At 39.1% G+C, this 13,399-nt stretch overlaps 1 protein-coding gene across 4 annotated transcripts; it reads right to left on the bottom strand.

Annotated features, from left to right (window-relative positions):
- Positions 1–201: 201 nt before the first annotated feature.
- On the bottom strand, positions 202–13,363 carry LOC6556829 (calcium-binding mitochondrial carrier protein SCaMC-2-A). Of its 4 annotated transcripts, none has more exons than XM_032743514.2 (9): positions 13,272–13,363; positions 11,269–12,164; positions 10,684–10,810; positions 10,537–10,624; positions 10,357–10,468; positions 3,538–3,615; positions 3,150–3,308; positions 2,517–3,090; positions 202–2,447 (listed from the first exon to the last, which is right to left on the bottom strand). In XM_032743514.2, the coding sequence occupies exons 2-9, from the start codon at positions 11,800–11,802 to the stop codon at positions 2,209–2,211; spliced, it is 1,911 nt and encodes a 636-aa protein (XP_032599405.1). In that variant the 5' UTR covers positions 11,803–12,164; positions 13,272–13,363; the 3' UTR covers positions 202–2,208. The 4 variants fall into 4 exon arrangements, with proteins under 4 accessions (XP_032599405.1, XP_032599403.1, XP_001983753.1 ...); XM_032743512.2 differs by having other exon boundaries at positions 13,268–13,363; XM_001983717.3 differs by lacking the exons at positions 3,538–3,615; positions 13,272–13,363.
- Positions 13,364–13,399: the final 36 nt, after the last annotated feature.

Genomic DNA, 13,399 nt, shown 5'->3' on the forward strand with positions numbered 1-13,399 from the left:
ATTTATTATATCGTTTATATATATATATATATGTATATATATTATTTAACTTGAGTAGGGCATACAAATCACATTAAATAATGTATTTAAAAATTAGCTAAACGTACAAAAATATAACAATATATATACCATATATGCAGTTATATATCCGTATATTCAATAGTTTAAGTTGAATTTCTTTTTTATTTTCGAAACATTCAATTCAGTAATTTAATGGAATATTTATTTATAGTATATTATATTATATATCGGCAACTACGTATTGGGAAAGAGGCTTCAAAGGGTATCTTATTTTTTGGGGGAAGTTTGTGACTAATGCACATTTGCTATCTAGGGAAATAAATCGGGTTTGGAGAACAACTCTAAGGTTATATTTCTTAAGAAAGGGCAGAATCTTTGTTCTATGACTAGAATTAAGCATTGTATGTATGAATTAATCAATAAACAGAAAAAAATATATATATGTAATTTGTAGTTTGAAGAGTTTGTATTTATTTGTATGTTTTAAATAATGCATATGATCTTGTCTTTGATTTCCAAGTGTGAGGTGTTAATTAAATAGGTGATAATGTTTTTGTTTTTGTTTGTTTTTGATTTGTTTTCCTTCCTGAATAATGATGTTCTAGTTACAAACATTTTACAAAAATGCGCAAGTAATTATTATTAGAGAATTCACAATATAGTTTTTTTTTTCTTTCGCATGTAGTACTATTTTCACTAAAAATTGTACAAACAAAAAAATTCATTGACTAATTAAGTGTAAGTTATAAAATAATAAGACATACATATGTAGATAACTTTCACAATTCGTTCAGCTCGTTTTACATTTGCTTTTCAAGAATTTCAAAAGTCCAACTAAATTTGACGTACTTGTGTAAATGGTATATTTATATAAAAAAATAAATAATTTATAATTTTGTTTGTTTGCTTTAGTCACACATAATCTCGTTGGCTTCAACTTGGTACAATCTATGCAAAAAATTGTCACTAAACTTAACAAATAAAATGCTACAAAATTTCAGCCTCGCCGTCGAACCAAAAACTGCAACTGTTTTTTTTTTCCAGAAGCGCATCATAGGTCGGTATTATTATGTATGTATGTATGTATTTGTGTGTGAGTGAGTGTGTGTGTGTGTGTATGTATGTACGTATATTATAAACTATTATCATCACATTTCAAACGTTAAGTGTTAATTGGTATTTTCTGTAATTTTATGCTAAACAAATACGAGTAGTTTATGTCTTTTGTGTACAAGCTTAAAACGCTCCTAAGTATTCATATTCATTCATATTCATTTCTTCTTTCGATTCTCCCACTCAGTTTTATTGTTATAACGCTTGGCCCAGCTTTAAGCACTTGGACTCGGTAAAACCTTGTAGCCTATTTTAGTTGTCTAAGTTGCTCTATATAGTTCACAGAGTTAACAGCGTTAACTTAACACATTTTTTGTTATTTTGTTTGTTTACGGTTCTCATTTAGTTTACTTCGACAGCATTGTCCGTTGCTTAAATCAATATTGTTTTTGCTTCGTTTTGTTTATGTTTTTGGTATATATTTTTTTAAGTTTAGCTCTGCGATCGTGTGACTATTCTAAGCACTCTCCAATGCTGTCTTATATTCTGACGTAACCTGCATGTGTCTTGTCTTGTTGTTTAAATAAATTAGCACTTAATAGTTGCAACTGCTTGAGCCTACTGCGATTGTAGGATTAGTTAAAGAAACTTGGGATTGGTTATCGCTCTCTTTTCCCCTCTCTCTCCCTCTCTCACTCTCTCCGCATCTCAAATATTTCATATTTTTATAAATAAATTAGCCATAGTATCACTTATTTTGTATTTTTAGAAAGTAACCAAAAACTAATTTAACTATAAATTATAAAGAAATATACACCAAGAGCATGGAAGAGGCTTTTTGTTGTTGTTGCTACACTTAAGGAAAGCATCTAAATCATCAGCATATCATCCATCACCATCATCATTATGTTTGTCCTATAGTAGAAGAAGGGTCTGTCTATCTGTCTGTCTGTCATCATCATCATTGCAGTTGAGAGCGAATGGCGTTAATTCGGTACACCTATCACTACCACAACTACAACGACTACTATACAAATTGGAGCACAGCACAGCATTGCATAAAGCACACATCCGATCGATCCGCACTGCAGACGGCGGCGGCAGCGACACGTAATCAGATCACAGATAAACAGATCACGACATTTTGATGCCCAGCGCTCGACTTGAATATTCGTAGACCACATAGCTAATGGAAACGGCGGGCAACACCTTCAGGAAATTGGGCGTTATGCCACGATATAATCCTGTGAGGCCCTCCTGCCGGACGATCTTGCGAAACAGTCCCGTCATTGTCTCCTGCCCGCTGTGCGCATCGCTGCTCTTCAATGGAATTTGTGTTTTTCGCGACTGGCTCGAAATCGTCGCATCGGCGGCTAAAGAAAATAAAATAATTTACAATTTAGATAGATGAACAAATTTGAGGATTGCAAATATAAACGCACCTTGTGCCTGTAGCCGCGTGCGCACCAAGGCCAATGGATACGAGCAGAGTTGTCCGAGTGCGCTCGATGTGCTGCCGCAGGCGAGGAGCACCAGGAAACTGGGCTGCTCATTATTATCGTGGCTGGCAATATAGCGACGCTTGAGCGTCTCATAAACGGCCAGATCGATGCCTGCGTAGGGCAAGATGCCCAATATATTGGGCACATATCCACGATAGAAACTCCGCGCGCCCTCGTTCTTATAGATCTTTGCCGCCGCATCGGCGATGCCCGCGTATTGTCCCGTCTTGCGCAGAGCCAGACGCGTCTTTAATACTTCCATGGGATAGATGATGGTCTGTGAAATGCCACCGGCTGCGGCGCCGGCATAGAAACGCTCCACAATCGTCATCTGTCGCGTTGTATCATTGCCGCGTATCAAACGCTTCATTTGCTCGTAGGCAGCAAATTTAAGCGCTGTTTCCGGTGCAATTTTGACCACATTGATGCCATTGCCGCGCCACATGCTGCGGAAACCGCCCTCCTTAAGCAAGATCTTCATACACTCTGAGATTCCCATTCGACATGTTTGCACCTAGTAAGACAAGGGATTAGTTGGGTTGCTAAAATCATATAGAATATATATTAGTTTACCTGTAGGAAGACTTTAACTCTGTCCAGGGGAGCTGTGCATGTGCGTGAAACTGCGCCTGCGATGCCACCGGCCACAAGATGGCGCCACCAGAGGCCCGTTTGCATTTCCTTTTGTGTGAAGTCATCAGGTACATTCATATCCTCGCCAATGTCGAGGTACTGTAAAAAGGTAACAAAATACACGAAAATTATTAGTAAAAAACCAAGCTGGCAAATGAATAAATATCATGCTTAAGCTATAGCACATAAATACAGATTTGTTGGATGCTTTATGAGAGAGTCAGAGAGGGTGGGTAGATAGATAGATATACTGAATTCGCCTCTAGCTACAGCAAAGCACAAACACAGATCAACTAGATAGATGGATGGTTAGATATTCAGGTCAGACCAATTCCTTTTTCGTGTTCGCTGCTGCACTTATGCCCCACATCAGCACCACGCACATCAGCCATTCTTGAACCAGCGCCTGTAAGTATTCCATTAGTTTTTTATGCGATGGATCACAAGCGACGCAATTCTCTGTCGATTCCAGTTGAGCAACACCAACAGCAACAGCAACAGCAACAAAGCAGCAACTACAGACAGGTGTATAAAGCAACAAGAGATAATCCAAATAAGCTGTTTACCCGCACACTGTGCTCCCTGCCCCTGCCACTGCCCCTGCCCCGAATACAGTCGAAAGAAATGCATGAAAGAAACACAAAATACAATGCGGAAGAGCAAACTGAGAATACACGCAACTAGTTCTAAAAATAGACCAATTTGCAAAAGCAGCAAACTACGCAAAAAACAAAAATGACAGACGCGCTTGCCAAAAACACCTCGCTCCCCCTTCGCAACCCAATCCTCTAACCAACAACTATGCGTTTTGCCAACAATTATATCGTGTGTGTGTTGCATGTGTTAAATACTAATTTGCTTTGTTTTCTATTTCGTCTCCCGGACGTGCCTCCCCCCTTACGTTACGTTACGAACTGTCGTTACGTAATTAGCCAATTTGGTCTTGTGCCCAACAAGAAGCATAACAATTTAATAGTTTAAAGCTCGCCAGTTTTGAGCATTTCCTTTTCGAAATTTATTACGCTGAAAATATGTGCAAGTTGTGTATTTTATATTGCTATAACTGATAACAATTTGACTGATAAGCCGCTTAAGTTGAACAAAATGTCAGCAAAGCCGTCTCAAGGTGATAAAGACAAATACCACATCAAGTCTTGTGATTTTAAAAGAGCTTTTCACAAGCAAAAGGAAAAACCCAATAAATATTTGACTGCAACGCAGCTGCACAAATATTTATATATATAAAATAAAAAACATAAATAAATAACTCGGTTCAAGGTGAACACAATTTGAGCAACAATTCAATTTATATATTCAAAGTTCATTTGCCTTTCAAACAAAACGAATGACTTTCAACGAGATCTAAACGCGAGTGCAAATACCATAAAAGCGAAAAGGCCAACAAAATGTGATCTGCACTAAAGTACAATGCCATATTATTCATAACTATCCATGTGTATATAATTTAATTTGTTTTTCTGTTTTTTTTTTTTTGTGTGTACGCTTAGTTATTATATATATGCGAACGAATGCGAATTGCAAACAAAGGCGCAAGCTATGAAATTCAAATTATTATTATTATTATTATTTGTCATGTTTAACATATTTGCACCACACACTTTGGGGGAAAATTTTATAAAATGTGATGTTTTATTTGCGTTTGTCATTTGTAGAAAGCATTAAGAGCGGAAATATTATGATCTCATCTAATATAGAGAAAATAAAAAATAGAAAAATGCCTGAAATGTGGACATTGACTCTTTGAGTTTCCTGCACAAAAATATTTGCATTTACGTATTCACTTTTGATATGTCTTTACTTATTTTCATTAATGGCTCGCTAACGGAACCAAACATATATATACACATACATATATCGATTGAGCACATGACAGGGAAAAGCTTTCTACAAATTGTTCTATTTATAATAATCACTGCCAAAAATGTTTATCGCTATTGAACGTCGAAGTCTTCAAAGTAAAGTAAAAATAACAAGGAAATTTGGTATTTGAAAAGTGGCTGAATAGAGGCAATTGATATTAGTTAATGAATACAAATCGTTGGCTCCGAGGCGCTTTACCAGTTTACAGCTCAACACATTCAGTAGTCAATAAAATAAAAAATAATAAAAACCCCAAGCCAAGGCTAAAAACCCATTCAAGCCCGACTCAAAGTAACTTATGCAAGCCATGAAGGTAAACTAGGCCAGCAGAGTGCAGAAGGTGCAGTTCCCAAACTGGATCAATAACTTGATCTCGTGATCCGTTGAAGAGTTGATCACTTGACTCACAGAGTGATTTTTGCTGAAATGTATTCAGCGATTAGCGGCTAATTCCATGAAGCAGGCTCAATGACGCACCAAACATCCGCTGCCGAAACGGAGACGTCAGCAAAATGTAAAGTAAACAGTGAAATAATAATAATAATGCAAGCGATTGGAGATGATCAACATGTTTACACAAGCAGCACAACATTGCTTACGCAGCATTTGACGTCATTATGGGTTAGGGGGCGCCCAGTCCAGCCCAGCCCAGCCTCCTTCTCGCCCACACAAACACACACATAATCAGCGATAGCCGTGACTCAGTCTCCATAACTGGGTAAAGTTGGCCAAGAGCAAATGAGCATAATGACGTCGCCCAATCACTTGGCAACAGCAACAGCAACAGTAACAGTAATGAAACCCCACAAGGCGAATGCTAGACAAGTGAGAGCGAGCGAGAGAGCGAGCGAACGAGAGAGAGCGAAAAAGAGAGACGTTAATTAGACACGAGTGCGTGAGGCCCTGTGTAAGGCATGTCAGTGTGTGTGTAAGTATGTCGTCGACACGATTTAACGATCGACGAAGACGAAGACGAAGACGTGGCGAAGACGTAGACATGGACGCCAAATGTTAAATGTGTGGAGTAACACAAGTGGGGAGAGATGAGGGGTGGGTCGAGAGGGCATCAACCGGTTTCGTATCAGCAGCGCGCTTTGCGCTTTTCACAACGTCGCATTTTTCGAATGTTTGCCGCTGTTGCCATGCGACCTCTCCCGAATCGGAACTCGCAACTCTGCGTAACAATGGGAAGCCAATTCGAGTTCGAAAATACGTTTCGATTTCGAGTGAGGCAGCAGCAGCAAGTGCAGGCAGAGATAATTGCACCAGTTGCGGCCGCGGATACAGCAAGAAGAAGCTAGAAAGTGGCAGAGTAAAGCTTGCAGAAATCTGAATCGACATTTTTTGTCATCATTGCCAACATAAAAGCTTGCAAATTTTTCTAACACTGTTGAATGGAATGTGCAATTTTAGCATTTGCTTGTAATTTTTTTTTTTTGCTCACACAAATTCACTGGAAACGATAAGATAAATATTAAACAGAACACAGAATTGAATTCCAAGGGTGAGTCAGCGTCAGACACCAGACTTGGCAATTGTAATTATGACATTTAGCGGGAAACACAATAAATGATTCATAAAAATGAAGGGGATTTACATGGCTCGTATCAGAGTTAACATTTTAAACTTTAAAAAGTGTTATAAGTATAATAATAAAACCTACAAGTCTCATCATGTCACGGAATATGAAAACGAAGTCCTCCATCATGTCGCCAGCGGCTGCCATTTGTTGTATATTATGGTAGTCGACTGGCAAATTGTATTGATATGTTGTATTGCGGAACATATTGGTTTTTTTTATATATATATATTTCTGTATATCACACAAATTGAGTATTGACACGAATAAGACTCGTGCTTGTTGTTGCCAATATTCCACACTTCCGCTTTAAATGAGCGTTTAGGATGGATAGTTGTGCGTATTTGAACTGGTGCAGCTTTCACTAAATTTGTGTTGCAATGTGTGTTGCAAAAACTTTCACTGTTAATTATTATTTATTACGTTGTGTGTTGAGTATAGCAGAACTGAGGCTTTGTTCGATTAACTCACAGAACACGCGACACAGAATTAAAAAATTCACGTTTTCTGTTTGCAACGAACGAAGGAAGGCAAAGCCGTCTCCACTTGAGTATGATTACATAAAAAATCGCTGGATGAGAGCGGATTGAATTCCTAATTTAACGCGCGCACAACCTACGCGTGAGCCAGCTGCCACAAGACTGAGAGCTTTCGTCTCTCACAACGGCAACTCAGCCGACGATCGCCGTCGTCGACGTCGGCGGCACTGCTTGCTTTTGCACTTTGAGCTCAACGCCTCGCTGCGTTAGATTTTCTTTCTTATTGCTCTTACTATTATCAAACTGCTTGGCGCGTGGCTCTCGCTCTTTCCCCACGCTCCCGCTGTCCGACAATCCACTTATAACCTCCGACCGCCCTTTCCCAGCAACTGTCGCCAAACAGTCAATTTAACAGAATGATGTTAACTTATGGCAACTCCATTGACAGAAACTAGAGACTAGCGCCAGACATTTATTGTCATCTTTACGGCTTTTTATTTCTGTTTTCTTTATCATTGACTAAATTTTATTCGCATGTTCAACCGGTTCGCACCGATTTCACACTTAATCAAGGGCGCAGACACTTGCGTCAAATGCTGAGAGCGGGACGGGAAGGGGACAGTCGGTCGGGAATATTTTTGTTGATAGCCGCACAAACAGGGCATATGACGACCCGGACGGACTACTGCGTCGCAGAGTCTCAGCTGAATTTAGCTCGCCCGCGCCTTATGCCAAATGCCATGGAAATTTTATGGATTGCATACGTCACTGAAAATTGGCTTATAATAAACAAAAGAGGCAAGTCTGTTCAAAGCAAAACTTGTACTTACAGGTTAATTGGGCATTGCGAAGTGCCGTTAAAATGTTCAAAGAGATCATTTGAGAAAACTATTCAAACAACTAGACTATATGCACTTGCAAGACCTAAAAAAAACCTACGAATGTGTTATATAAAACACGAGCCACAATGCTTATCAGCAAATTAGCAAATATTATTTATTTTTAATTGGTTTTTATTTAGACAAACACTCAGCAGTGGAACTAAGGCGAATCCACTGGAACCTTGATAAGGTTGCACATTGAAACAAATAGAAATACAAATAAAAGACAAAAAGAAAAACACTGACACACCCATTTTATTGTGACAGCCATTAATCAGTCGAGTTTGCCACACACGCACACACACACATACACTGCAATTGCTCAGGAACTTAAATGGACGTATTTTAAACCGCAATAAAAAGCAATTGCAATGTTGATGTGAAGAAACACAGTCATATATAACAATCATACAATTACCAGGTCCACAAAAAGATCAAGTTACGAGGATGGTAAATACAAATAAACAGCTGGCTTTTAAACACTTTAACTAAGAAATTCCCTTTAAAATAAGCAATTGTTTTGTGCACTCTAAAACAAAAACAACAACAAAAAATGGTGTTATCGCAAATTTTCAAAATAATTCTAACGCAGACGGAATTCAGTTTTCTAGTTTCCAGTCTAGTCGATGAGACTTCTAGGACATGGACTTTAATCTGGAATACTTTTCCAAGATTATGTGCCGTAAACACAATTCAACAGCGTAAATAATTTTCAAAAAAAACTAACAACAGGCAAATAAATATGTTTATCAGCAAGCAAAATACTGCCAATTTAGCAGTCGAATATGTCATATTCAAAATCTAATTAATTCCTGACGGTACTCGGGCATAATCATATGTTTCAAGATAAGCCAAATTCTGGTTTCGAGCAAAAAGATGGCGTAGCAACCGAGAAATCGAATGGAATACATGAAAAGAAGACGAAGCTGTTGCTATCGCTTGATTCGAATCCATTTGTCAGTTTACAGACAGGTAGCAACAAAAGAACAGCCTGTTTCGAGAGAACCTGTTGACCTTAAGATTAAACATTAATTGGTGGGCAACAAACCAGCAAAGTGACTCAACAAATCAAGAGGATCGTCATGTTTCTTGTACATTCACCGTTATGTGCTTGTTGAAACGAACCAAATGGGATCATTTCAGCAAAAAAATATCATAAACAATTGAATTAAGTCATTTATGTATTCACGTAAATATATATATTAAATATATATATGTGTATAAAAAGAAATAAAACAATAACCGAGTGACAACCATAACAGTTGAAAATATGTAAACAAAATGATTATGCAGACAACAAAGCCAATGAAATGGAACTGTTAGCTTTGTCACAGCCCCTCCGCCCCACATCCCTCTTCCTGACCCACACCTATGCACTGATAAGCGCACGATAAAAGATCAGTTGACAGAGTCCAGCCTAGATGCAAACATTAAAAGCTTCGCAAACAGTTTTAAGCACAATGATGAAATAAAACACGCCGACTTACGTCAGCCAAAAGAGACTGCCAAAGAGAAATAGAGCGTTGCCGAAGAGCTTTCAAAGCTTTGGTGTTCTCTTAAATGTGTTGGCCCCCAAAAAAAATAAAGAAAGAAAAGTGCTTACTGGGTCATCCCATGGAACGATTAGGGATATATGACATGACTGGGGGAATTTGAATGTGAATTGATTGCTGGAGCTGATAAGATTTGAATTCGTGTGTGGGAGTGATTTAGCAAATGTGGCAAAGGCAAATATATATAAGTGGTAAATATATGTGGCAATGAGATATACACATATGTATCTATATATGTATGTGCCCTGTACAACGACTACAACAATAATTTGATGATAATTGTAATTAGACGGATATGTACCTTCAAATCATCCTCAGTTAGTCAGGAGTTATGCAGGTACTACACAATATAAGCATTATAGTACGCGGATATAAATAGGATTGTCAATTTGTGTATGCGAAACGAGAAACGAAGAAGGGTTGAGTAGAGGGTGAGGGGAGTAAAAAGGTTTAACAATTAGTTATCAAATGCGATACAGATACGATAATAAACGAAACTAAACTAAGCTAGACGGAAACGAGCGCGCAACAAAGTACAAATTCGAATTGGTTTGCAAATGGAAATGGAGCCACAAAGTTTACACAGGCTCCGCTTACAATAAGGCAAACAAAGGCAGGCGACAGGCAGCTGCCTGGGCAAACTTCTCGTTTCCAAGCCAAGCCAAGCCAAATCCAAATCCATATATATACAAAGCGTCTAAAATAATATGCTTATCTTACACTATTGAATTACTGGCAGCTAATATATACAAGGCTGTAGCAGCCCCGACTTACAGTAGAGTGCCGCCAAAATTTGATTAGATCGTGAATGTCCGTTGAGGGTGCCAGTAGCATAAAATCGCGCCACTCATTAAAGCTGATGTTGAGGCTGCCATCCTTGTCCATTCTGCGTGGCAATCAAACAAAATTCAATCAATTAATAAGCTCTACAAATGGCAAAGCAACAACAACAACCTGCTAAGCAGTTTTCTAGCCTCCTCGAGGTCAACGTCCAGTCCCAGATCTGCGAATGCCGATATTAGCTCCTCCAAGTCCACTTTGCCTATTCGAAAACGCATTAGTATAAATGTATATATATAGATTAAGTCTGAGCCAACTCACCATCACGATTTTTGTCCAAATGGGAGAACTGCAGACACAAATTCTTCTCATGCTCGCGTACATAGTGAAGGAACTCGGCGAAGCCAACGTTGCCACTTTGATTGGTGTCCGACTGCTGCAAGAATCTCTGTTGAAAAGAAAACAATAATTCAAATTATTATATTATTCAAATACGGTTGCCAAATGCTGAGCACGTGGCTGACCCAGACACTATGCTATGGCCAACCTTGGCCCCCGCACCCCAACATGCTATTGTTACCAAAAATAACAGCGCAACGCCCATTTGCCAAAATCAATAGCCGCAAATAATCTGCGGATCAAGCATGAAACCTTAAAAACCAAAGGCCAATTATGCAAAAATGTAAATGCACATCAGATGTTCTTGCTTTTGACATGCCAAACAGACAGCGAGGTGTGCAACAGATCAGACATTTGTGGCATACAGCAAAGCAAGGCAAAGCCCTAATGCTGAATATATCTGTGGCAAGAGACTAAACGACTAGCAGCTGCCTAGCTACTAGTCTACTTGTGGCACATCTATATACATCTCTACATCTATATATATAGTTGCAAGTTCACACTTACCACCGCATAGACACTGGACATGCCAAATTCGTGTAGAGCCGCCGACAGATCGTGTATGTCGATTTTGCCATCGCCGTCTCGATCCAATTGATTGAAGATGCGCTCCAGTCGCTCCTCGTCCTCGGCAGGAATCTCCGTCGGCACGATGGCGAGTGGCACACCCGATGCAACGATTTCCTGTGGCGGCATCGTGTGAAAATTGTGTGGCATTGTGTCGAGATGCGCATGTTGCAGCTGCACCTCCCGCTGATGGTGCTGCTCATAGCTGGTCGTTGTCGTGGTGCTGCTGCTCAGTGGTGCATAAATCGCATTTGCCTGACGTGCGTAATTAAAATCAATATTTGGAGGCTGCTGCTGATTTTGATCCGGCGTCAAATCGATGTCGATGCGTTGTTGTTGTGGTTGTTGATGATGATGAGGATGTAGTTGTTGTTGTTGTTGTTGCTGCTCCTGCTGCTTCTCCTGCTTCTGGTGCTGCTGCTGACTTATTACTAAGGACGCGTTGTTCTCGAAATCGACTTGCTTTTTAACCATTCTCCAGACTAGTTTGAACGTTGTTTTCAAGTATTACTTGCTTTCCGTATGCTCTCTGCTCAAAATATTCTTTTTTATATCTGTTGTTGTGTGGCTTGTGAGTTCCGCACAAATGCGAAAGCAATCAGCGCAGGTTGTTCCTAGTAATTTCAATGCCCGTTTCGATATAAATATATATAATTGTATATATGTTGGCCGCTCTTTTTATGGCTGACACATTTTGAATTCGGGGCTCGGTTACTTTTTGCTTGCTAAACTGAACTGAACTGAGTTGAATTGATCGGGAACGTCGAATGGAGGATCTCAGCGGCGTCTTCGTCACTCTCTCTCACTCTCTTTCTCTGTGTCTGTCTCTATAAGGTCTATAAATAAAGAAATTGAAGAAATTGTTGCTGTTTATTCTCATATTATATACACACACATACACTCACACTATATTCCTATATATTTGTATGAATCTGTATATCAAATGGCATTGTTTAAAATATTTTGTATAAAGTAAACAAAAACAAAAAAGGTAAGTATAAAAATATATAAAATGGGCGTTGCTATTTCGTTTAATATTTATCTGAATTTCGGCATTTGGCCCCTCTTCTAACCGAAAAACTGACTACGCCCTTGACATATTTGACAGAATTATCGGAGGCTTAACGAACTTTAAATACCCTTACAGATATATTACAAATTATGGAAAATTTGACTAATAGATGGTATATATACTTAAGTGATTATGACGTGACAAGGTCGAAATACCCTCGGAAAGAGTGTGAACATAAGAGCACTAAAGCAGCCAGGCATAAATCCATTTGCTTTATGGTTATTTCCCTCGAGCAGAGCATGAGGCGAATCAGCTGCTTGCCCACAAGCCGCGACGCCGTCGTGAAAATGAAGTCATTCGCAAGCGCACTTTCACTACATTTTTTTTCTTTTTTTCTTACATTTTTTTCAAAATATTTTTCAAGCTGCCAGCTGGGCAGAGTAGAAGAGAGAGCGAAGAAGTGGCGAGTGCGAATGATTCATTGATTTTTTTGAAATTGATTTAAAGGTTAGCTGCTTGCTCTGTGTGTCTCGCAGGAGGCTGCTGAAGCCTTGAAAATTAGCAACACGACTCACGCACGCACGCACTCAAGAAGAGAGTGTAGGGTGTGTATGTGTGTGTGTGTGTGGGTGCAGGACGATACTGGAACTTTCTTTCGAGTTGGAGTTCGTTTTAATTCAAGTCTTTGCGCTGATTGCCGCATGTCCATTTAACTATCTTAATTGTGCAAATGATTCGGTCTCAGGTTTCACTTTTTGTACATTTTTCATTCTTGCCAAATTGGCAAAATTAAATTTCTGCGTACGCGTTTTTGTGCACACACAGACACACACACGGGCAGAGCCACTCACACACACTGAAACAAATACAAATGGATACGAAAAAGAGAGTTGCAATGACCAACACAGCGGGTGGCGTGTTCATTACCTACTTCTTGTTAACTGTTCTAGTTGATCTGTTTGAATCAGTAAATATCTATTAACTGTCAATTTTAATTCACTTTGTATCCTAATTAAACGAGTAAACTGCGCGCACTGCCAACTCGAATGTCACGAAAAC

This window comes from Drosophila grimshawi, unplaced genomic scaffold (assembly GCF_018153295.1).
Source record: "Drosophila grimshawi isolate 15287-2541.00 unplaced genomic scaffold, ASM1815329v1 contig_44, whole genome shotgun sequence".
NCBI lineage: Eukaryota > Metazoa > Arthropoda > Insecta > Diptera > Drosophilidae > Drosophila > Drosophila grimshawi.